The 26,370-nt window shown below is 42.5% G+C and overlaps 1 protein-coding gene across 10 annotated transcripts in view; it reads left to right on the top strand.

Moving 5' to 3' along the window:
• Positions 1-26,370, top strand: part of ADAM23 (ADAM metallopeptidase domain 23) — a 276,719-nt gene that overhangs the window by 205,277 nt on the left and 45,072 nt on the right. For 8 of the 10 annotated variants that reach the window (XR_008847068.1, XR_008847065.1, XR_008847067.1 and 5 more), the window contains exons 15-21: positions 7,995-8,094; positions 9,417-9,488; positions 10,019-10,123; positions 11,260-11,340; positions 13,371-13,421; positions 23,752-23,815; positions 24,826-24,931. Coding sequence is in view for 6 of the 10 variants with exons in the window: in XM_056534977.1 (XP_056390952.1) it covers positions 7,995-8,094; positions 9,417-9,488; positions 10,019-10,123; positions 11,260-11,340; positions 13,371-13,421; positions 23,752-23,815; positions 24,826-24,931 (579 nt within the window). In the remaining 4 variants the exon portion in view is untranslated. The remainder of the gene's footprint in view (positions 1-7,994; positions 8,095-9,416; positions 9,489-10,018; positions 10,124-11,259; positions 11,341-13,370; positions 13,422-23,751; positions 23,816-24,825; positions 24,932-26,370) is intronic. The other 2 variants (XM_056534976.1, XM_056534973.1) reach the window with 1 other exon arrangement.

A 26,370-nucleotide genomic window follows, 5' to 3' on the forward strand; every position in this document is an offset into this window, starting at 1 on the left:
AGAATTACATAAAAGTAGTTTATATGTGTTACACATAGATATATTCAATCCTGCCATTGTGGGCTCTTCAGCGTATCTCTTCTGTAGTACACTATTATTTGTGCTGCTAAACGTTTCACCTTACAATCACCCACAAAATAGACAATGGGGGAGATTCTCAAAGAATTTTGCGCCCCCCCAAAAAATTATTTTTGCGCCAAAATTTGGGCGTGAAAAGTATCGACCACATTTTCAAAGAGCTTTGTGCCTCGGTTTACACTGTTCACGTCAGGTTTGTAAAAGTGGGCGTGTCCACGTATATTGTCTGCTTTACATGATATTTTCAAAGGGGTGAGAGTCCAGTTTACATAAAAAATTTCACACCAGCTTTTTGATAGTGAAGAAATCACAGAAAGCTGTTTTTTTTTTTCTTTTTTTGGGTGGGGAAGGTATTATTGGAGTAAATATAAAAAAAAAAAAAAAATTATTATTATTGAAAAATGTTATTTTCTTGGTCACTGCACTTGCACTCACATATAAATGGGCACTGTCACCAAACATATTTTCTCATGTACTAGTACTACAACATATCTCTAATATAGATCTATCATTTTTTTTCTCATTAAACTAGTTTATTTTACATTTCAAAACCGGCCACTAGGGGTCTCCCTCCTAGTGGCCGGCTGCAGGCTGGCGTGACATCACTCATGAATGCGGACCTGATAACCCCCCCCCATGTGGACGATCGCCGCAAATCGCCGGTTAATTCACTTCATCGATCTGCAATGATTCTGGGTCATACGGGTCTCCAGTGACCCGGAAAATAAGGGGGATCGGGGATGTCCAAGACACATAGCAGATTGGGGGCGGGGGGGGGGGGTTAAAGTTCGGTTCGCCCGTTCTGCCCACCCATGGTAGACAGGGCATAACAAGGGAACTGTCTCATGACCAGCAGCAGCAGTGGAGCTCCACTTACTGGCGGCGATCGATGGCGGCGGGCGACTATTCTGCGACTACGGAAGCCGGTGAGTTTTTGCCTAGCAACATCTGGAGGGCTACAGTTTGGAGACCAGTATACAGTGGTCTCTAAATTGTAGCCCTCCATATGTTGCATAACTACAACTCCCAGCTTGCCCAGACAGCTGTTTGCTGTTTGGGCATGCTGGGATTTGTAATTTTGCAACAGCTGGAGGGCTGCAGATTGGAGATCACTGTGCAGTGGTCTCTAAACTATGGCCCTCTAGATCTTGCAGAACTACAACTCCCAGCATGCCCACACAGCAGTTTGTTGTCTGGGCATGCTGGGATTTGTAGTTTTGCAATATCTGGAGGGCCACAGTTTGGAGACCACTGTTCGGGGGTTTCTAAACCGTGGCCCTCTAAATCTTGCAAAACTACAACTCCCAGCATGTACGAACAGAGATTCGTAAAGGCTGTCTCACCACACTGGGAATTGTAGTTGCGTACATCCAGCTGTTTGCAACAGCTGGAGGTTTGCCCCACCCCCCATGTGAATGTACAGGGTACATTCACACCGGCGGGTTTACAGTGAGTTTACTGCTTCAAGGTTGAGCTGCGGCAAATTTTCTGCCGCAGCGCGAACTCCTAGCGGGAAACTCACTGTAAACCCCCGCCTGTGCAAATGTGCCCTAAGAAAACTACACATATACACCCCCTGCGGATGCACAACAGGAGTGAGAGCGCACTATGTATATTTGAGGGCTAAATTGGTGATTTCCACAGGGGTGGCTGATTTTACAGTGGTTCTGACATAAACGCAAAAAAAAAATACCCATGTGTGACCCCATTTTGGAAACTACACCCCTCACGGAACAGAACAAGGGGTATAGTGAACCTTAACACCCCACAGGTGTTTAACGTATTTTCATTAAAGTTGGATGGGAAAATGAAAAAAAAAAAGTTTTTAACTAAAATGCTTTAGTTTTTACCCAAAATTTTTCATTTTCACAAGGGAAAGTAGGGAGAAAAAAAAAATCCCCCAAAATTTGTAACCCCATTTCTTCTGAGTAATGCTGCTTTCACACTATAAAAATTCATCCGTTACAAACGTCCGTTAGAAAAGCCCTGGTAAACGGCCGTTAAAGAATCCCATTAAAGTCTATGGAATTTTTTGATTATCCTTTATGATCCATTATAGTCCGTCATGAATAACGGCCGTTAGTTGTGACGGAAGAAATAACGGCACATGCACTAATTTTTCTTCCGTCACAAGAAACGTGTAAATTAACGGCCGTTATTTTTAACATTGAAGTCTATGGCTGACGGATGAGCCTTTATGTCATCCGTTTGCACACAGTTTATTATATCCTACTTCTGAGCATGCTCAGAAGAGGTGACATCAGCAGACTCCTGCAGTGCTGAGGGTGGACTACTACTCCCATCATGGAACAGACTTGTTTCCATGATGGGAGTAGTAATTCCCCGGCTGCGGGAGTCTGCAGACAGCTGGGGAGGCTAGATTAGTGTTTGCACTACAACCCCCATCATGGAACAGACTCTGTTCCATGATGGGGGTTGTAGTACAGGGGCTGAGGGATTGATCGCACCGGGTTTCACTTCTGAGACCCGATGCGATCAAAAGTTGTTAAGCAGGGGAGCGGGCGGCATTCTCCGCAACCCTGCCATGTATCAGTTTGTTTTAACTTTCATTTTTGAATCCCCCGCGGGGAGCCCTGAATGGCCAATCAGGGCTCTCAGCGAGAGATTGAAAAATGAACTTTGAGAGTAGCAGGGGCTTAAGAGCACTGTGGGGGGCAAGATATATAGCGCTGCAGAAGGGGGGGCAGACATATAGCCTATATATCTAGCCCCCCCAGCAGCGCATTAAGTATGACCCCCGCCTGCGCATTAAATATATACCCGCTGGCACATTAAATATACACCCCGTGCCGGTGCATTAAATATGAACCCCCGCAGCGCATGTATATGTGCCCTCGCAGCTCTTCTATATACATATGCCCCTACCACCATATGAATGAAAAGTATTTCTATTAGCAGCGCATAGAGTCGGCTCCCGACACTATGCGCTGCTAATAGAAATACCTTTCATTCATATGGCAGCAGAGGTATATGTATGTAGAAGCACTGGGGGGGCAGATAACGCTTTATGTCTGCCCCCCACAGCTCTTCTATATACACATGCCCCTGCCACCCTATGAATGAAAAGTATTTCTATTAGCAGCATAGCTCCCGGCACTATGCGCTGCTAATATAAATACTTTTCATTCATACGGCGGCAGGGGCATGTGTATATAGAAGAGCTGTGGGGGCAGATAACCCTATATGTCTGCCCCCCACAGCTCTTCTATACATACATATACCCCTGCCGCCGTATGAATGAAAAGTATTTCTATTAGCAGCGCATAGTGCCGGGAGCCGACTCTATGCGCTGCCAATAGAAATACTTTTCATTCATACGGTGGCAGGGGCATATGTATATAGAAGAGCTGTGGGGGGCAGATAACGCTATATGTCTGCCCCCCACAGCTCTTCTATATACATATGCCCCTGCCGCCGTTTGAATGAAAAGTATTTCTATTAGCAGCGCATAGAGTCGGCTCCCGGCAATATGCCCTGCTAATAGAAACACTTTTCATTCATACGGCGGTAGGGGCATATGTATATAGAAGAGCTGCGAGGGCACATATACATGCGCTGCGGGGGTATATATTTAATGCGCCGGCAGGGGTATATATTTAATGCGCCAGCGGGTAAATATTTAATGCGCAGGCGGTGGTCATATCTAATGCGCTGCTGGGGGGCTAGATATATAGGTTATATGTCTGCCCCCCCACCCCACCCCTCTGCAGCTATATATCTTGCCCCCCACAGTGCTCTTTGGCCCCTGCTACTCTCAAAGTTCATTTTTCAATCTCTCGCTGAGAGCCCTGATCGGCCATTCAGGGCTCCCCGCGGGGGATTCAAAAATGAAAGTAAAACACACTGATACATGGCAGGGTTGCGGAGCATGCTGCCTGCTCCCCTGCTTAATTACTTTTGATCGCATCGGATCTCAGAAGTGAAACCCGGTGCGATCAATCCCTCAGCCCCTGTACTACAACCCCCATCATGGAACAGAGTCTGTTCTATGATGGGGGTAGTAGTAGAAGCACTAATGTAGCCTCCCTAGCTGTCTGCAGACTCCTGCTGCCAGGGAATTTCTACTCCCATCATGGAAACAAGTCTGTTCCATGATGGGAGCAGTAGTAGTCCCGGCTGTGGGAGTCTGTAGGCAGAGGTGTTTGGCCATACATGAGGGATAAGGGTAACGGATGAATATTTATTTAGCCGTTAGCACCCTTTATTTCATCCGTTATTAAACGTCCGTTTTTACACAGAAAAAGGACATTTAATAACGGATGAATGCTCATAGTGTGAAAGCAGCCTAAGAACTACCCCATATGTGGATGTAAAGTGCTCTGCGGGCGCACTACAATGCTCAGAAGAGAAGGAGCGCCATTGGGCTTTTGGAGAGAAAATTTGTGCGGAATTGAAGGCCACGTGTGTTTACAAAGCCCCCATAGTGCCAGAACAATGGACCCCCCCCCCCCACATGTAACCCGATTTTGGAGACTACACCCCTCACATAATGTAATAAGGGGTGGAGTGAGCATTTACGCCCCACAGGTGTCTGACAGATTTTAGCATTTTAGATTTTTGTAATTTTTCATTTGCACAGCCGATTGTTCCAAAGATCTTTCAAACCCCTTATTACATTCCGTGAGGGGTGTAGTTTCCAAAATGGGGTCACATGTGGGGGGGTCCACTGTTATGGCACCACGGGGGGCTTTGTAAACGCACATGGCCCCCTGCCTTCTATTCCAACCAAAATCTCTCTCCAAAAGCTCAATGGCGCTCCTTCTCTCCTGAGCATTGTAGTGCGCCAGCAGAGCACTTGACGTCTACACATGGGGTATTTGCATACGCAAAAGAAATAGGGTTAAAAATTTGAGGGGGGGGCATTTTCTCCTATTACTCCTTGTAGAAATTTCAAATTTGGGGAAAAAAACTGTATTTTAGTGAAATTTTTTTTTTCCCATTTACTCATCCGACTTTAACGAAAAGTCATAAAACACCTGTGGGGTGTTAAGGCTCCCTGTACCCCTTGTTCTGTTCCTTAAGGGGTATATTTTCCAAAATAGTATGCCATGTGGGTTTTATCACTGGATATTATCCCTGTAATGTGGCATTCTATGTGTATTAACCCTGTACTGTGAGTCACAATACTGGGTTAATATGCGCAATGACATCACAGTTCAGGGTTAATGTACACAAGGATGTCACAATACAGGATTGATATACAGTCAGTGATGTCCCAATTCAGGGCTGATAGACACAGTGATGTCACAGTACAATGTTGAGGACAGTGATATAACATTACAGGTAACATAGGCCAGCCAGGGCAGTGGGTACAGCACAGAGTTTTCGGTTTACACACGTGCTTGCAGATTAGTGGATGTGGTGTTATTCAGTCACCATAACGTGACTGAATACCAATGCCATACCAAAACTGAACAATACCACCATACCGTGACTGAATAACACTACCATACCAGAACTAAACAATACCACCATATCGTACCACCAAACTGTGACTGAGTAAAAATTATAATTATGCTATAAGGGCAGAGTATTTCCCGCTGCTGCAGATTTTGTGCAGCGTGAAATACGCTGCGTATACTCCAGGTGGGAACATACCCTTAGGGCACGTTCCCACGTGCTGTATTTTGCTGCGTATTTGCTGCTATGTATTTTCTTTCTCATTGAAGTCATTGGGTAGCAAAAACAGCTGCGTATTTTGCTAGCCATTGACTTCAATGGGAAAGAAAATACACAGCAGCAAATATGCAGCAAAATACAGCACGTGGGAACGTGCCCTAAGGGTACGTTTCCATCTGGCGTATACGCAGCGTATTTCACGCTGCGCAAAATCTGCTGCAGCAGCAGGAAATACGCTGTGAATCCCTTGCTCACCTTACACACAAGGCTTTCTGGAAGCAGCCCTATGTTTGTAGTGAGTTTTGGAGGCAGAGCCGCGCGTCACAGTCCCGCCGGCACACGGCCCCGCCTCCAAAACTCACTGCACACATAGGGCTGCTGCCAGAAAGCCTTGTGTGTATGGGAAGTGAGGGATACACAGCGTATTTCCCACTGCTGCTGCAGATTTTGCGCATTGTGAAATACGCTGAGTATACGGCAAGTGGGAATGTACCCTCAGGGTGCGTTCACATGTGCGTATTTTCTGCTGCAGATCTGCTGCAGATTTGCTTCAGCTGATTTAACTCCCCATTAAAGTCAATGGGCAGCTAAATCTGCAGCAGAAAATCTGCTGCAAAAATACGCACGTGTGAACGCACCCTTAGGCTAAGTTTCCACTAGTTTTTTTTTTTCTGGCAGTTTTTGGAGATCTGCCACTGCAATTTTTGAGCCAAAGCCAGAAGTATATTCAAAAGGAATAGGAAATATAAAGGAAGGACTTATACTTCTCCTCCCTTATGGATCCACTTCTGACTTTGGCTCAAAAACTTAAGTGGCAGTATTCCAAAAACTGCCAGAAAACAAAAACGAGTGGAAACTTAGCCTTAGGGCACATTCCCACATGCCATATTTTGCTGTGTATTTGTTGCTGCATATTTTCTTTTCCATTGAAGTCAATGGGTAGCAAAATCAGCTGCGTATTTTGCTACTTATTGACTTAAATGGGAAAGACACTTTGCAGCTGCAAATACGCAGCAAATTACGGCATGTGGGAAGAACGTCAATATTAGGACTGTACTGTCAGTGAATACAGTGATCATATAAACAGATGTACTCAGTAGCGTACCATTCACTGCAGACTGGACAAATTATTAACAGAGTTGTGTGAGGGTCATTATCTGTTCTGTGATCTGTAGTTTTTATTTGTGGGATGTAATGTTACAAAAAACTACTTCTGAGATTGGGTATTTTTTATTTTTAAGTACAGCGTTCACCTCGTGGGATCAATAATGTTCTTTTTTTATTAGACTGAACATTCCCACATGTAGCAATACAAAATATGTTCTTTTATTTTTGCAGTTTGGAATTTATTATTTAAAAAAAATGGGAAAAGGGAGTGACCTGAATTTCTATGGGGGTGAATTTTAAAAACTTTTTTTTATATACTCTATGTACAAGCCCTCATTCTGCATTATAAGGGAATGTTCACATTGCATATTTTGCTACTGATTTTTTGCAGCTGATTTTGCTAGTCAACGGGTAGAAAAATATGAACGTGTGAATGACGCTTTACCTCATCCATTCCACAGGTTTTAGAGGAGAACTTCCTCCTTTAACCAGAGGTGTCGTCACTTCACTGGCAGAGGGAGGGGAGACATCGGTGCGAGCTCTTTATCTCCCTGCCTCTCTGCATGGAGATTTTCTTCACCTCACAGGCCCTGCCGGCGACTTTGTTTTCCTTGCCTTGAGCATCTGGGGGTGGGGCAGGGCCGGGTATGGACAAGACAGGCATGCCTATGCGTGACAGCCACAGGGGTGACCAGAACGCAATGGCCAGACGCTGTTGAACTTGTGGTGGGGGCCAAAGCGAGGCCTTAGGCGACAGCTCAAGTTGCCTAGTGCTAGGGCCGCCTCTGTCTGCGCCTAGCGCATACACCAAGTATTTTCTGCTTCCCGGCAGATGTGTATGTGCTGTTTGTGACCCTACTCTAAGGGTGGAATAACATGCACAGTATGCAGCACATATTTGATGGGCAGAATTTGAAGCTGCGGATTTCAGTGTAAACTAAATGACTGAACACAGCGTCAAATCTGAAGCTTTAAATCCTGCACATCAAAAATGCACAGTATACTGTACGTGTGAATAGACCTTAAAAGATAAAGAAAGCCTTAACAAAACAAAAAACTACTACTTGTTATGGGTTTCCAATAGATATTTTTAAACATTATGGCATAATGATTTTTAATTAGATTTCTGATTTTAATGTTATTTTTTGTTTTCTCCTTTTATCTTGTAGTGTATACCATTCTCGTAGATTTTCTAAGTGCAGCATTGCTGAGTTCAAGGAATTCCTTTCCCGTGGAGGAGGCTTATGTCTTTTCAATAGACCAACAAAGGTACATTAAGACTATCTATATAAATTGTTTGCCCAATAAGTAACCTTACCAAAGTTGTAAATTGCTGGTCTTCTTTTTGTCATTTATATAGAGAAGTCACAACTCTCTACTATAAATTTCCACAGTGTAAACACACACTTCGCTGTACTGTTACATTATGCGTATAGATAATATTTTACAATGTAGCATTTATATAAAATTTACAGCAGTAAATCTGCCATGTGTCCCTTAGACTTGATAGTTAGTTAGATCACTCTTTGTGCTTGTTTTAGTTATTTGTCTTTTTTTCCTCTGAAAAGGACACAAGTTCCTGTATTAGGTAGTTGCTTTATAAGCATTATTTAATACACTTAATTCAAGTATTCTCCAGATTTCAAATAAAAAAAATAAAAAAATTACCAAAACTTTTACCACGTTTTTCTTATGGACCAAAATAAAAAATGTTGTGCTGTACCATTATTTATGTTTAATAGTATTTCTATTAGTCCTAATTAGCATTTTATAGGAACAGAAAACTCAAAAAGGAAACTTAGTCTTCCCTTTTTTAATATTTATCCAGGTAGCAGTATAGCAGCGATTTTGTACAATGATGTGAAAGTGAAAAGCACATGGACACCTTGGCAAACTTTTTTGTTAATTGTATTACCGTATATGCATTCTAATAAATACAACTATGGATTTAAAATGTTTTGGCCCTCTCTTCTGATAATGTAATATATAACCTAAGCTGATATCAGTATTCACACTTAACTTGCCTTAATTTTCGGGCTGTGCAAGGTCCGTTTTTTCCGCTGTATGTTGTTCAGCCAGTGACTGATTAGGTGGCTATTTCCTGCAGAGGCAGTATGTCATAGGAAGAGGAGAGCAGTGGGGTCTGAGAGACAACAATATTGGAGGTACAGGGTATCAGGGCAGCTGAGTATGCATTGTTTTTATTTTTAAAGCATCATGACTCAGTTTAAAAAAAAACAAAAAAACATTTGCTTTGCTGGAATACTCTTTTAATCCTTTACATTAATTCTGATAAGCTTACATCCAAATAAGATGTAGAATTGTGTTCAGAATTATTTTCATGAGCTGTACGGGCCAGTCTCAAACAGCTATGCATTGAGGTAGTGGTGGTGCTAGGTTACCCGAAGGCTTCCTGCTCTAAAACATTGTTTACTTCTGTTGCCACGGCTGGCCCAAACAACTGATGGGGTATTCCGGGAGTTGGCACCCTGCTGACAAGCTATTAATGGCCTTTTCTCTGGACAAGCCATCAAGGTGTTTGTGATCAGTGTGAAGGACTAATAAAAGTGCAAATGCTTCTGTAATTTTAGCTTTTCGAAGTGACAGAGTGTGGCAATGGTTACGTGGAGCCAGGAGAAGAGTGCGACTGTGGTTCACGGACAGTAAGTCAACTATAATATACAACAAATAGTACCGCGACATGACATGAATGTTTTCTGTAAGGAGAGAAAAAGCCAGCTAAGAAGATATGCAAAGAGCCACCATTATTTTAGTTTTGTGAGGTAATGGTTATTCGACTTTAGGTTTGTGAAGCCACACCAGGGTAAACGATTCACTGTTTTTAGGACATTTAAGATTTTAGTAATGGGCATATATAGCTCCAAAGATTCTGGGTCAGTATGTGTAAAGGGAAATCATGTTTGTTTATGTCCTTTTTTTAATTTTTTATATTTAAACCTTTAAAGCCATTTACTAACTACAGGCCAGAGGAAATGTGGCAAAAATACTTTTGATTATAGCTAAATAGACTGTCTGTCTGGCTTTTTGAGTCAAAATGGTGTAAATGCTGTGCTATGACTTAAATCTAATGCTGTGCTATTGGTGTGTGATGTTGCTAAGATGGGTTGATGAGCATCAGCTTATCACCTTTATATTTCCAACATGGAGTGTCCATGTTCTACCTTTCTCATAGACAAAACATTTTATCCAGGATTGTTTTGGAGACTGTTGCAAGAAATGCTCCCTATCCAATGGAGCGCACTGTAGCGATGGGCCCTGCTGTAACACCTCCTGCTTGGTGAGTAAAGATATTCTTTAACAGGGTAAATATGGGAGGGAAATGCTTCACAGCGGAATGTGGTATCGGTGAATGAGAAACTTACCCACATGCTGCATACATTGTTTGCATAGGATTTTGCCTGCAGGTTTTAAAAGATGCAGCATGTCAGGTTTGTTGTCCATTGTTTGTTGTGGATTTTGGCTTTCGACTTCAGTAGACAAGAGAAGTATCCACAAATAAAATGTTTTTAATTGATATTTTATATTTTGTTTCCACACTTAAATGAAGCAACATCAGTTACCTTGTAATTCAACATAGTTATGCGAGGTATAATTTATAAAATGTTATCTGTTTGATAATGATTTTGGAAATGTTGGGTTAAAAATAAAACACACACATGATTTTTCAGATTGTTAATTTAGTATACTGTCAGAAACCCAATCACCTGTTTTCATGGGTAAAACCTATGTGATTTTTACCTATGTGGGTGGAGCACGGCAATCACACAGGCTGAGCGCCAAGCCGGGGAGTAAAGCAGGCTATTGGGACGCGCCTCACCTGGCAATGTCTCGTGATAAGTGGGGGTCTCAGCAGTGAAACCCCAACTTATGAAACCTTTTGACATGTCCCTGCGACATGTCAAAAAAGTTGTATAATGATAGTAACAGTTTAAGTATCTCATAATAGTGATCATTTTCACCATGTGTTAGAATAGGCTAAACTGGAACATGGAACTGGAACCTGATGAGAAAGTACCTGTCGTCTAGAGTGTTGACCAGTTACAATGCATTTGGCTTGCACATTGTTTACTACTAGTTGCGCTGTTTTGCATTGTTATGTACTTTGTAAGCCACTTTCATTGTTAGTTTATGTGGTTTTCAGTTTACTACCCTGTATTGTCAATATATATGTATGGCTATGCTCGTTGTTCCCTGTATGATCCTGTTATGTTTACTTTGTTTGTTATTATTGCATTATTTGGACCTAATTCAGATTTTACATGATCAACTTAATGCAGAATTGAAACAGAACTAAGCGCAGAGAAACTGAAAGTTTTTGTCTGTCTCTTACTATTGCAATAGTCATAATTTTATATTTCTTTAGATGGATAACACGTTTACGGCCATTGTCTGTATTATATGATATCTTTACAGTTTCTTCCACGGGAGTATGACTGTCGATATGCTGTTAATGAATGTGACATCACAGAGCACTGCACTGGAGATTCAGGCCAGGTGACTTCATGTGAATTTTGTTACCAACTATACTGCAAAAAGTTTTGAGACTGACACAAATAGCAGTTTTCACAAAGTTTGCTGCTCCAGTGTTTTTAGATCTTTTAGAGATGTCTCTGTGGCATTCTGAAGTGTAATTAGAAGCCCCTTAGTCATCACTTTTGCCTTGTGATGTTGTGCGTAATCATTCTGGAAAAAGTGAAGACAATCTAAAAGAGGTCTATAGTGATGCTTATACTATTGTGCAAAGCTGCAGCAAGTTGTAAAAAACAGCAATCCTGCCAACCATTTAAAATAAAATTCTCTAGCATACATTTCAGATAGTAAACGCTATCCTTCTGTTACTGTCTAGATTGCTCCTACATCGATCTCAGAAACTACAGCAGGGGGCTTCTGATTTTTCTGTCATTTTTTGGAAAACTGACACTGCAGTTTTTGAACCAAAGCCAGAACTGTATTCAGAAGGAATGGGAAATATATATAGGAACAATACTTCTGCTTCCTACTGGATCCACTTTTAAATTTGGCTCAAAAACTGCAGTGGCAGTATTCCAAAACTGACAGAAAAAACTTGGATCGGCGCAACACCAGCATAGAACCTTCTCAGGAATGGCAGCAGGCAGGTGTCAGTGCATTTGCGAGCACAGCGAGACAAAGGTTTTTGGAGGCTGGCCACAAGAAGCCACATCCTGAAGACATTCTTCAGAATTTTTTTTCTTATGAAGTCTCCTTTCAGATTGTATAAGATATCTAAAAGAATGATTTTCTAGAGAGAGAAAAAGAGTGCTACCATAAGTCCTGTGTCATGACAGCAGTAAAGAATCCTGAGACCATTCATGAATGGGGTTGCTTTTTATTTAAAGGGGTACTCCGCCCCTAGACATCTTATCCCCTATCCAAAAGATAGGGGATAAGATGTTAGATCGCCGCGGTCCCGCTGCTGTGGACCCCTGGGATCGCTGCTGCAGCACCCCGCTATCATTACTGCACAGAGCGAGATCGCTCTGCACGTAATGACTGGCAATACAGGGGCCGGAGCATCGTTACATCACGGCTCCGCCCCTCGTGACGTCACGGCCTGCCCCCGTCAATACAAGTCTATGGAAGGGGGCGTGGCGGTTGCCACGCCCCCTGCCATAGACTTGCATTAAGGGGCGGGGTCATGACGTCACGCTGCTCCGCCCCTGTATCGCCCTTCATTATGCACAGAGCGAACTCTCTCTGTGCAGTAATGATGGCGGGGTGCCGCAGCGCCGATCCCCGAGGTCCTCAGCAGCGGAGTACCCCTTTAAGGGATTGGGGCAGAGTACCCCTTTAAGGGATTGGGTTATCTCACATTTTTGCCTAAGAACACTGCCATGCATAAAGAAAAATATCTAAACATCCTCAAACTTCTCCCAATGATCCAGGAGCAATTTGGTGATGAACAATGCTTTTTCCAGCATGATGGAGCACCATGTCACAAGACAAAAGTGATAACTAAGGCTTGGTGAACAAAACATTGACATTTTGGGTTCATGGTTAGGAAACTCCCCAGATCTCTGTCCCATTTACAACCTGTGATCAATCCTCAAGAAAAGGGTCGACAAACAAAAAAACTGAAATTGTGATAACGTTTATTAAAGCAGATTATGTAAGAATGGGTTACTATCAGACAGGATTTGGCAGAAGTCTTGACAAAGAAGGGTCAACACTGTATATGTTAAATCTTTACATAAACTTGATCTATTTGTCAATAAAAGTTTAAAAAATTCTTATGCTTATAATTGTACTTCAGTATAAAATAGAAACATCTAACTAAAAGGTCTAAAAATACTGAAGCAGCAAACAATGGGAAAACCAAAATGTGTGTCATTCTCAAATACTGGAACTGATGTAAAAGTGCAAACGCATGCATTGCAGCACTGACTCCTTTTAATCTGTCATAAGTAGTCAGTATGCTGTATAGTAAAGAATATTTGAGGAAGATATTTCTTTTTTACAATATGTCATCCCAATATGTTGAACTGTGCATTGTTTTGTGTTCATAGTGTCCGCCTAATCTTCGTAAACAAGATGGATATGCCTGTGATTCAAATCAGGTAAATTAAACAAATATCTATAACCTTCTTACATGAACTATGAATTGGCTTCTTTCTCATAATCCTCAGATTGGGACCAGCCTTATAATTTTCTTTGCTTTATATATTATTATTTTTTTAAATATAAAACTAGTACAAGATGGACATATACCTTTCTCATGAAAATTTAACACATAGCATTCGGCAGTGTTTTCTGTTGTCTTTTGCAAATTTTTGGAGGCAAGAGGGGGGAATTAAACATTGCTCACCAAGTAAAAAAAATAATAAAAAAAACATGGTAAATCCAGTATTGAAATTCTTATCCGCAGGACTGTTGGGAAGGCTGCGATCACCTGCCAAGCTCTCCTAAGGCAAGGAGCAACCACTGCTTCATGAACTGAATGGTGATGGAGTAGTGGTCGACACTACCCCTCCATGCATCTCTATGGGAGAGCCAGAGATACAGCATTTATGTGCCTCTAGCTCTTCCATAGAGATCTGGGGCGTTGGGCAGGAGATCAAGGGACTCCTGACAGTTGGACCCCCCCCTGCAACCAGACACGTATCGCCTATCCTGCAGATACTGGAGGGTACTGGAGTTGCCCTTTATATTCATATTGTTATGATCTTTAGCATCTAAGTAGGGTTTTTTAATCAGTGGTCAAAAGCATCAATGTTTTCCCAAGCATTTCTCCATTGCCTTCTCAGTAGAATGTTAAAAAACAATATAAAAACTATTCAAACTCCATTACATTAACCACTTAGGGACCACGGGCGTACCTGTATGCCTGTGGGAATTTCGGTCCCCGCCGCTGGCGTACCGTGGTGAATTCACACCGGCGATTTGTGCCAATTCCGGGTCATACGGGTCTCCGGTGACCCGGAAAATAAGGGGGATCGGGGTTGTTCAGGACACCCACGATCCCCCTAAAGGGATAGGAGTGAGGTGGCAGGGGTGCCACCCCTCCTATCCCTGCTATTGGTTGTCCAGAAGCGATGGCCAATAGCAGATCGGGGGCTGGGGGGGGTTAACTTTCGGTTTCCCCGTTCTGTCCACCCACAATAGGCCGGACAGAACGGGGAAGCCGACACACCCATCGGCAGCGGCAGTGGGTGGTGATCGGCGGCAGAAGTGGACAGTGATGCGGCTCCCTGGATCCTACGGAAGTCGGTGAGTTGCCTAGCAACATTTGGAATGCTATAGTTTGAGACCATTATACAGTCTCTAAACTGTAGCCCTCCAGATGTTGCAAAACTACAACTCTCAGTATGCCCGGACAGCTGTTTGCTGTGTGGGCATGCTGGGATTTGTAGTTTTGCAACAGCTGGAGGGCTACAGTTTGGAGATCACTGTGCAGGGGTCTCTAAACTGTAACCCTCTAGATCTTGCAAAACTACAACTCCCAGCATGCCCACACAGCAGTTTGCTGTCTGGGTATGCTGGAATTTGTAGTTTTGCAACAGCTGGAGGGCTACAGTTTGGAGATCACTGTGCAGTGGTCTCTAAACGTTAGCCCTCCAGATGTTGCAAAACTGCAAATCCCACCATGCCCAAACAGCAAACAACTGTCTTAGCATGCTGGGAGTTGTAGTTGCGTACCTCCAGCTGTTGCATAACTACATCTCCCAGCATGCCTTTTTATCAGTACATGCTGGGAGTTGTAATTTTGCAACATCTGGAGGCACACAGGTTGGAAAATGCTGAGTTAGGTAACAGAACCTAACTGAAGGTTTTCCAACCAGTGTGCCTCCAGAAGTACAACTCCCAGCATGTACAGTCTGTCAGTACATGCTGGGAGTTGTAGTTTTGAAACAGCTGGTGTAGTTTTGAAACAGCGCAAACTCCTAGCCGGAAACTCACTGTAAACCTCCGCCAGTGCAAATGTACCCTAAAAACACTACACTACACTAACACATAATAAAGGGTAAAACACTACATATATACCCCCTTACACAGTCCCCCCAATAAATATGAAAAACTTATTGTACAGCAGTGTTTCCAAAAACGCAAAACAACAACTCCCAGCATTTTCGGACAGCCACTGACTGTCCAGGCATGCTGGGAGTTTAGCAACAGCTGGAGGCACCCTCCCATAGGCTTGCATTGAGGGGGCAGAGCGTGACGTCACACAGGGGCAGAGCCTTGACGTCACAATGCTCCGTCCCCATGATCACTAGTAATCAGACCCGGAGCGAATACGCTCCGGGGACTGATTCTAACGGGGTGCGGCGTACAAGACCAGTGGTGGGACCCCCGCGATCAGGCATCTTATCCCCTATTCTTTGGATAGGGGATAAGATGTCTAAGTGCCGGAGTACCCCTTTAAGGAAACAATTTAGGGCCACATGTGGGGTATTTCCGTGCTCGGGAGAAATTACACTACAAATTTTGGGGGGCTTTTTCTCCTTTTACCCCTTATGAAAAGGAAAAATTGGGGGCTACACCAGCCTGTTCATGTAAAAAAAAAGAAATGTTTACACTAACATGCTGGTGTTGCCCCATACTTTTTATTTTCACAAGCGGTAAAAGGAAAAAAAGACCCTTAACACCCCACAGGTGTTTGAAGAGTTTTCATTAAAGTTGGATGGGAAAATGGGAAAAAAAAGTTTTTCACAAATGCTGGTGTTACCCTAAATTTTTAATTTTCACAAGGGAAAATAGGAAAAAAGCCTCCCAAAATTTGTAACCCCATTTCTACTGAGTAAGAACATACCCCATATGTGGATATAAAGTGCTCTGCTGGCGCACTACAATGCCCAGAAGAGTAGGAGCGCCATTGGGATTTTGGAGAGAAAATTTGTCTGGAATTGAAGGCCATGTGTGTTTACAAAGCCCCCATAGTGACAGAACAATGGACCTCCCCCCCCCCACATGTGACCCCATTTTGGAAACTACACCCCTTATGTAATGTAATAAGGGGTACAGTGAGCATTTATACTCCACAGGTGTCTGACAGATTTTTGGAACAGTGGTCCGTGAAAATGAAAAATGTAATTTTTCATTTGCACAGCCCACTGTTCCAAAGATCTGTCAAACGCCAGTGGGGTGTAAATACTCACTGCACCCCTTATTAAATTCTGGGGGTCACATGGGGGGCGGTCCACTGTTCTGGCACCACGGGGGGCTTTGTAAAGGTCTTAAGGCTCACTGGACCCCTTGTTACATGCCTTGAGGGGTGTATTTTCCAAAATGGTATGCCATGTGGGGGGTGTTTCTGCTGTTCTGGCACCATAGGGGCTTCCTAAATGTGACATGCAACCCAAAAAACATTTCAGAAAAACTCACTCTCCAAAATCCCATTGTCGCTCCTTCCCTTCTGAGCCCTCTACTGCGCCCGCCGAACACTTGACATTCACATATGAGATATTTCCTTACTCAAGAGAAATTGGGTTACAAATTTTGAGAGGATTTTTCTCCTTTTACCCCTTGTAAAAATTCAAAAACTGGGTCTACAAGATCATGCGAGTGTAAAAATTGAAGATTTTGAATTTTCTCCTTCACTTTGCTGCTATTTCTGTGAAACACCTAAAGGGCTAACACACTTACTGAATATTATTTTGAATACTTTGAGGGGTGCAGTTTTTATAATGGGGTCATTTGTGGGGTATTTATAATATGAAGGCCCTTCAAATCCACTTAAAACCTTAACTGGTTGATGAAAAATTCCGATTTTGAAAACTTTGTGAAAAATTGGAAAAATGCTGCTGAATGAACTTTGAAGCCCTCTGATGTCTTCCAAAAGTAAAAACATGTCAACTTTATGATGCAAACATAAAGTAGACATATTGTATTCGTGAATCAAAATATAATTTATTTAGAATGTCTATTTCCCTTACAACCAGAGAGCTAGAAAAATGCAAAATTTTCAATTTTTTCATCAAATTTGGGAATTTTTCACCAGTGATGCAAGTATCGACAAAATTTTACCACTAACATAAAGTAGAATTTGTCACAAAAAAAACTATCTCTGATGTCAAACTATAGCAACAGCAATAAAAATGTTGTCTCAGGCCACAGAAATTCATCCAAAAAGGGCCAAGTTTAAAGGCAATTTAGTGCTCAGAGGTATAACAATTGCTCTAGCAGCTATAGTGGCCCATGGCCTCAGGAGGTCCCTGGCTTAGGGTTGCCGCCTTGGCAGAGAACCACTGGCTTGGTCCTAAGGCTAGAGCTGTAGGTTTACTTGTACCCACATTTTTGATTGCCAACAACTGTATTGCTATTAAAGGGGTACTTTATTTTTTAAAATCAACTGGTGCCAGCTTTGTAAATTACTTTTATAAAAAAAAAAAAAAAATCTTAATCCTTCCAGTATATATTAGTTGCTGAATACTACAGAGGAAATTCTTTTCTTTTTTGGAACACATTGCTCTCTGCTGACATCTCTGTCCATTTTAGGAACTGTCCAGAGCAGCATATGTTTTCTATGGGGATTTTCTCCTACTCTGGATAGTTCTTAAAATGTACAGAGATGTCAGCAGAGAGCACTGTTGTCATGATGTCAGCAGAGAGCTCTGTGTTCCAAAAAGAAAATAATTTACTCTGTAGTATTCGGCATCTTATAAGTACTAGAATGATTAAGATTTTTTTCTAGTAATTTACAAATCTGTTTAACTTTCTGAAAAAAAAAAAAAAGTTTTCCACCGGGGTACTCCTTTAAACAGTGGTGCTTTACAGCCAAACCAGGGGAGGACTATCAACTCTTTACAGTATCTCTGCTGGTAGGCGGGATGGAGGAAAGAAAGAAAGTGCAGTGACCTGAGGTAACCAGATTGAGTGGGGGGGAGTAGTACAGGGCATGTTTTTGTATGTTTTTTTTTTTTTTTTTCCATCATACACTTACAGGCACACTCCTCAACACCCTTCATCTCCCTGACAGCCATGCAGTTCCATGGTCCTCACATGGCCAGAGAGAGGAGAGAATTAACCTATTACACCCAGGGATCTCTCCTCGCTGGTGAGAAGACATCTTTTCAACTGCAGTACTGCTCTTACTCTGACTTGTATGTAGAGTCTCAGGGTGCATATACATGGTGCAGTTTTGATGAGATAAAAAAAACTGCATCAATACTGAATCTAGGGGAAACTAGGACATTTTTTTACAGTTGAAACATATAAATGTTTTTCAGCTGTAAAACTGTGTGACTAAGTGTAATTTCTGAGTGACAAATTGTGATGCAGTAATAAGCCACATCAAACCTATGATACCAAACCTAACCTTTGCTGTCTGAATACACCCCAACACAACTTAATCTAATTAGTTTAATTCTGAAATTAAGAATAGACTGGAAGTAGAGGGAGGTGACCGTGTGGCCTTCTACAGGACCATGGGTGAGCACTGCAGCTACAGCAACATATTTAGGGTATGTGCACACACCAGGTGGAAAAATATTCTGCAAAATATGTTCCATCTGCCGTTTAGCCCTATACTATGGGGTTAACCATCATCCTGGTTTTCTGTCATATTTTCTGTGCAAAATATACATAGAATAAGTAACACATCACAAATTCCCACATTTTTTTAATTTGTGCTGAAAAAAAAATTGGGCCACTTTTACACAAACTACAGTATCTCATAGAAGTGAGTACACTACTCACATTATTGTAAACATTTTATTATAGTTTTTATCTGAAGAAATGACACTCCGCTACATTGTAAAGTGGTGAGTGCACAGCCTGTATAATGGCATTTCATTTTGCTATCCCCTCAAAATAACTCAACACACAGACATAAGTGTCTAAATCTTGACAACAAAAGTGAGCACACCCCTAAGTGGAATTGTCAAAATTGGACCCAGTGAGCCTTTTTCCCTCCCTGGTGTCATGTGGCTAGTTAATATTAAAGGGTCTCAGGTGTGAATGGATGGCAGGTGTAAATCTGGTGTTATCATTCTATACATTCTCTAATACTAGTCACTGGAAGTTCAACATGGCACCTCATGGCAAAAAACTCTCTGAGAATCTGTAAATGTAAATTTTTCTCTATATAAAGATGACCTAGGCTATAGGAAGATTGCCAAGACCCTTAAACTGATCTTTAACTTGGTGGGCAAGACCATACAGCGGTTTCACAGGAAAAGCCAGAAGTTTATCATATCCAGAGGTTAACTTTGGGAAACAGACATAGTGCTGCCAGCCTGTCAGTTGTCACGATGCCGGCTGGCAGGAGGTGGATCCTCTGTGCCAGAGAGGGATTGGCGTGGACCGTGCTAGTGGACCGGTTCTAAGTTACTACTGGTGTTCACCAGAGCCCGCCGCAAAGCGGGATGGTCTTGCTGCGGCGGTAGTAACCAGGTCGTATCCACTAGCAACGGCTCAACCTCTCTGACGGCTGAAGATAGGCGCGGTACAAGGGAGTAGACAAAAGCAAGGTCGGACGTAGCAGAAGGTCGGGGCAGGCAGCAAGGATCGTAGTCAGGGGCAACGGCAGGAGGTCTGGAACACAGGCTAGGAACACACAAGGGAACGCTTTCACTAGGCACTAGGGCAACAAGATCCGGCGAGGGAGTGCAGGGGAAGTGAGGTATACATAGGGAGTGCACAGGTGAACACACTAATTGGAACCACTGCGCCAATCAGTGGCGCAGTGGCCCTTTAAATCGCAGAGACCCGGCGCGCGCGCGCCCTAGGGAGCGGGGCCGCGCGCGCCGGGACAGGACCGACGGAGAGCGAGTCAGGTACGGAAGCCGGGGTGCGCATCGCGAGCGGGCGCCACCCGCATCGCGAATCGCATCCCGGCTGGAGGCGGTATCGCAGCGCACCCGGTCAGTGGATCTGACCGGGGCGCTGCCGTAGCGAGAATGTTGCGAGCGCTCCGGGGAGGAGTGGGGACCCGGAGCGCTCGGCGTAACATCAGTGCTCAAACCATACACCACATGCTACATCAAATTAGTCTAAATGGCTGTCATCCCAGAAGAAAGCCTTTTGTTAAGATGAAGCGCAAGAAAGCCTGCAAATAGTTACCTGAAGACTAAGATTACTGGAGCTATGTCTGTTGTCCAATGAGACCAATATAAACATATTTGGTTAAAGAGGTACTCCCCTGGAAAAAAAATGTTTTTCTTTAAATCAACTGGTGCCAGAAAGTTAAACAGATTTTTAAATCACTTTTATTTAAAAATCTGAATCCTTCTAGTATTTATCAGCTTCTGTTTGCTCCACAGGCAGTTATTTTCTTTTTGAATTTCCTTTTCAGTCTGACCACAGTGCTCTCTGCTGACACCTCTGTCCATTTTAGAGAACTGTCTGGAGCAGGAGAGGTTTGCTATGGGGATTTGCTCCTACTCTGGACAGTTACTAAAATTAACAGAGATGTCAGCAGAGAGCAATGTGGTCAGACAGAAAGGAAATTCAAAAAGAAAATAATTCCTGTGGAGCAAATAGAAGCTGATAAGTACTAGAAGGATTACGATTTTTAAATAGAAGTAATTTAAAAATCTGTTTAACTTTCTGGCACCAGTTCATTTAAAAACATTTTTTTTCCAGGGGAGTAAACCGTTAAGCTGGTATCAATCATGTGTGTTGCGGCAACCAGGGGAGGAGTACAAAGACAAGTGTGTCTTATCTACAGTCAATGCGCAGTATCTATATGTGAACAAAAGGAATAGCAGAGCCTCTCATTGCATAGTAGTCTTCAAACAAAGAAATAGGCTAGTGGATAGTTTAAGACCCACTCACCTGTTGTTGTTGTGTGGGTAAGACACAACAACTTATAGCGTTTTATCAATCAAATATGCAGTGCAGCCACCAGGTGCTGGATGAAGATCCACTGATCCACCGTGAGAATCCAAGATAACAAACACACAACGAAAAAAACAAGATCCAGGCGCAACCGCTTTGTTTCAAAGAGGAGATGGTGCACTTATATTTTTTACACCAAAAAAATGTAATGCAATTAAAAAGTGAATACTGGCCACAACATAACGCGTTTCAGGGCATACAACGCCCCTTCCTCAGATGTGTAAAAATGGCATTAAGAACAAACAGGAAGTCCATAGACTTAAATAGTCACCAGGGGTGGTGCCCCGGTACCCTCACACAAAATACCACCAATGATAAAAGAGTAAACAAAGGCGTCAACAATACCAAAGTAATGAACACTGTATAGTGCAATCACAGTAATGTAATCAGCTCCTGGACCCCAAAGGAAGCCCTATTCACTAATACATAATTCATGATTACAACAACAACTCATTACACATCAAATAAATTATCATCTTTAGGAAATTCATATTACAACTGCAAGAGACCTCTACTAAAAATATCAGGGGACATATACCTCTTGAAATCCATATGCCGGACATCCAATTATATCATCCTAAGGATGCATAGGAAGCTTTAATAATTCATACCTACATGTATAACTCCGTATATCGTATCTGGCGTTCCAGAAGGGGAGTTCCGGGCATGCTTTGCCTTGTAGTCATGCCGCACTGTCCGTCAAATCAATACAGGGACCGGCAAACTACACGCTCGCACCAACAACTTCTGGGAAAGTCAGAAAGAGTTGTGGTTGCCGGAACGCTGTCAGAGACACGCAGCGCAGCTATGACAGGACTACACGCTCACCCCGACAACTTCCGGGAAAGTCAGAACGAGTCGTGGTTGCCATATCGCTGTCAGAAACACGCAGCACAGCTATGACAGGACAGGGGTGCGCTCGGATTCTGTGCAGACATAAAAGTATAACATCGAATGGGCGCTTATAACCACAAACCTACAATAGACATGGGTATAATAAATATTGGCAAAACAATTAAGGGGAATATAGCTAAGAAAATGGTTATATCAAAACCATAAGTAATGTGACACTTAAAGTCACCACTTATATATAATCAAGGTATAGACTACCAGAGTCAGAACTACAAGTCTCCAAAGAGGCATTAATATTAGCAAGAATTACCCATATACAGTAGATTCCAAATAAATACATATATATATAATAAAACTTCAATAAATACTCTTAATACTCTTAATTTTCATTAACCTAAGAGAATTAATAATACTCCACTGTAATAAATACAATATTGCTAAAAAAAAGTCCTTAATTAAAAATTATCTACAGTCAAGCATGGTGGTGGGAGTCATTGTCTGAAGCTGCATGAGTGCTACTGGCACTAGGAAGATACAGTTCATTAAGGGAACCATGAATGCAAACAAGTACTATAGCTCATCTCACACACTGAACTACTCTGGGTTGTGTGTAGCAGAGTGAGGGAGGAAGTTCTCCCCTGTATGGCTTAAGATGATGTCACGCCTGTTGGGTAACGCCCCTTCCCAGTCTGTAAATCTGACTGAGACGGAGCAGAAAATACAGATCAATATCAAGGTAGAAGACGAAAAAATATCAAAAATAAAGGCAGAGGGGGGGTATCATAATGGGGGCAGTGAACTAGGAGGGTTATAAAATTTAACAAGATCACTAGAGGTACTCTTTAAGGCAATGTTACTTTGGGCCCAGTGTACTCACTTTTGTTGACAAGGATTAGAAATGTATGGCTCTGCCATTAAGTGCCATGTTGAACTTTCAGTGATAACACCAAATTTAAGACATCTGCTATCGATTTACACCTGAGACCTTTGAACACTGAACAAACTGGAGTCCCCGGATGAAGCCCTGAGCGAAACGTTGGGTGGTGGAGGCACACGCTTATACCTTCTCCCACTGTGGTAACTATATTCAGTTTGTTCAGTGTATTCAGCTTACCTTCTTACTCTATTTATTATAATTTTTTTGCTTGCACTATGCCACTTTACCCTTGTTGTGGAAAGCAACCACTGTGTTCTGTATCTATATTGCACTCTTGTATCACTTTACTTAAAATGTAGTTATTGTTAAATACATTTGACCTTACCTACCTCAGCTACCTAGCTGTTGTTATCTTTGTGTGTAGCCTTCCATTTTTACGGTCCTTCCGCACCATGCTTCCGTGCTTCTTTTTAAAGTTTTTTTTATATGTCTGTCTTTTTGAGCAAATATGTTTAATAAAAATTATTATTTTTATTATATTTTGGTCGTTAAACGCTTATTTCTTTGGTGTTTACCTATTTGGGTTTATAGCGTAGATCTGTGACGCATTTTGGGACTTATGTATTTTATACCATGTGATAACTGTTGAATGGTTTCTTTGTTCTGGAGGATGCTGACAGTATCCATTACTGTATAGCTGCCCTTTATTTTTGGGTTTGGATCTCCATGCTGGGACCAGGAACATTTTTTCTGTTCATAGTATAATACAGATTTTATGACTATATTTATGCCTTCTATAATATTTATACAATGTGGAAATACTAATACTTTTCTGTAAAACACTTGGCCAATACGATTAACTGATCCTATTGTTATTGTAGGGCCGCTGTTACAATGGTGAATGCAAAACAAGAGACAATCAGTGCAAACACATCTGGGGACAAAGTAAGATGAATTATATACTGTACATTGGTTTGTGACAATTTTCTGGCTATAGTGTGAGTGACCATTGTCAAAGCTGCTTCAAAACTTGGACTGAAGTTCAGTATATACTTTTTATCATCTATTCATTGGTGGCAGATTTTATTTTTTTGTATTTTCTGTGACTGAAATCTGTCCCGTATATTTACGGTAAATGGAATTTGTAAAAAGCCAATGCAAATGTGGTAGAAACAATTCAGATTCAGATATGCAGAACATTGGTTATCACTAGTGGAAAGTATCTTTTATAACATTTGAATGAAAATTTTAATAATTAGCAAGAGAGGAAGAAAACTGTATTTCAAGGCTTTTACTTTCAGTTGTAGGCAGATTGCCCATTCTATTTAAAAAGGACCTATTATTTCACCTATCGGTTCTGAGAAAAAGGAGATAGATAACAGTATGTGGAAATGTAAGACTTTTCTTAAAGGGTACTCCACTGGAAAACATTTTTTTTTCCAGAAAGTTAAACAGATTTGTAAATTACTTATATTTAAAAATCTTAATCCTTCCAGTACTAATCAGCTGCTGTTATGATTCACAGGAAGTTCTTTTCTTTTTGAATTTTCTTTCTGTTTGACCACAGTGCTCTCTGCTGACTCTGCCCATTTTAGGAACTGTCCAGAGCAGTATATGTTTTCTATGGGGATTTGCTCCTACTCTGGACAGTTCCTAAAATGGACAGAGGCGTCAGCAGAGAGCACTGTGGTCAGACAGAAAATAAATTTTAAAAAAAGAACTTCCTCTGGAACATTCAGCAGCTGAGTACTGGAAGGGTTACAATTTTGTAATAGAAACAATTGACAAATCTGTTTAACTTTCTGGCACCGGTTGATTTTTAAATAAAAAGTGTTTTCCAGTGGAGTACCCCTTTAAGGATGGGAGACTGGTAGGATATTTTTTTTCCTATGTCACCGTATTAGCAGTATAATATCCTTAATAGATATCTAATTTATCTTTCTTCACATTCATAGAAGCTGCAGGCTCAGATAAGCATTGCTATGAAAAGTTGAATACAGAAGGCACAGAGAAAGGAAATTGTGGGAAGGATGGAGATAGCTGGATTCAGTGCAGCAAACAGTAAGTAAAAAAAAAAGTTAAATTCTTACTAGTAACAGTAGCACTGCAAGAGCTTGTATGGGAGATTAAAAGTGACAAAATAAGAAGACAACTATTACTCACCTGTTAAATCCTTTGGTGCTCCAGCAGTTCCTGCCACACTTCCTTTACTATGCTGCAGTAGTAATGTTAGTGCTACGTAACCACTGCAGCCAGTTACTTCCCTAGCGGTGACACTTGCATGTGCTGCAAAAGACCACTGAGGCCTGTAATTGCCTGCTGCATTCAAATGGCTATACATAATGTCAATGCTGCAGCAAATTAAACGACTGGAGAGCTGGATCAGCAGGGGATTGAAAGGGAACAGATCTGTGGCATTGTGTTATAGAACATAAGGAGTTGGGAAGGTTGATCGAAAAAATTTAGTATAGTTTATATTTGATTTACCGTATGTACTCGAGCATAAGCCGAGTTTTTCAGCACGATTTTTCGTGCTGAAAACGACCACCCGCCCCCCCCCCCCCCCCCCCCCCCCCCCCCCGGCTTATACTCGAGTGAACTCTCCGCCTGCCAATCCCTTCTCGGCTGTCCGGGCATGCTGGGAGTTGTAGTTTTGAACATCTGGAGGTCCACAGGTTGAAGACCACTGCCGGGTCTTCGTCATCATCCAGACCCCCCTTTAGTTTTCTACTCACCTCCCCTCGGTGGGAAGGAAGGGTGAGCTGGTCCGGGCCATCTATGCTGCAGGGACCGTCTGTCCGGTGGGGAGGGTTAGTCTTTCCGGCCTGTCCATTTTCACTGGGAGGCCCTCTTCTCCGCTCCGGGCCAGCCCAAGACTAGTGGCGTTGCCTTGACGACGACGCACAGGGACGTCCGTGCACAGCAGACGTACCTACACATGAACGTCCTTGTGCGTCGTCGTCAAGGCAACGTCACTAGTCCGGGGCCGGCCCGTGGCGGAGAAGAGGGCCTCCCAGTGAAAATGGACAGCCCAAAACGACTAACCCTCCCCACCGGATGGTCCCTGCAGCATAGATGGCCCGAACCAGCTCATCCTTCTTTCCCACCGGGGGAGGTGAGTAGAAAACTAAAGGGGGGTCTGGATGATGACGAAGGCCGCAGTGGGGTCTGGATGATGACGAAGACCACTGATGAAGGGATTTACAGGCGGTGATGATGAAGGGGGGGAATGATGACGGGGGTGATGATGACGGTGGTCTGGATGATGACAGGGGGGGATGATGACGGGGGTGTTAATGAAGGGGGTCTGGATGATGACATGGGGGGATGATGTATTTCCCACCCTAGGCTTATAGTCGAGTCAATAACTTTTTCCTGGGTTTTTGGGGGGAAATTAGGGGCCTCGGCTTATATTCGGATCGGCTTATACTCGAGTATATACAGTAATTAAAGCCTGTTATTCAATGCTTAGGAGTCAGATACTGTTGCTGTCCATTCCT

This window comes from Hyla sarda, chromosome 8, assembly GCF_029499605.1.
Source record: "Hyla sarda isolate aHylSar1 chromosome 8, aHylSar1.hap1, whole genome shotgun sequence".
Classification (NCBI taxonomy): Eukaryota; Metazoa; Chordata; class Amphibia; order Anura; family Hylidae; genus Hyla; species Hyla sarda.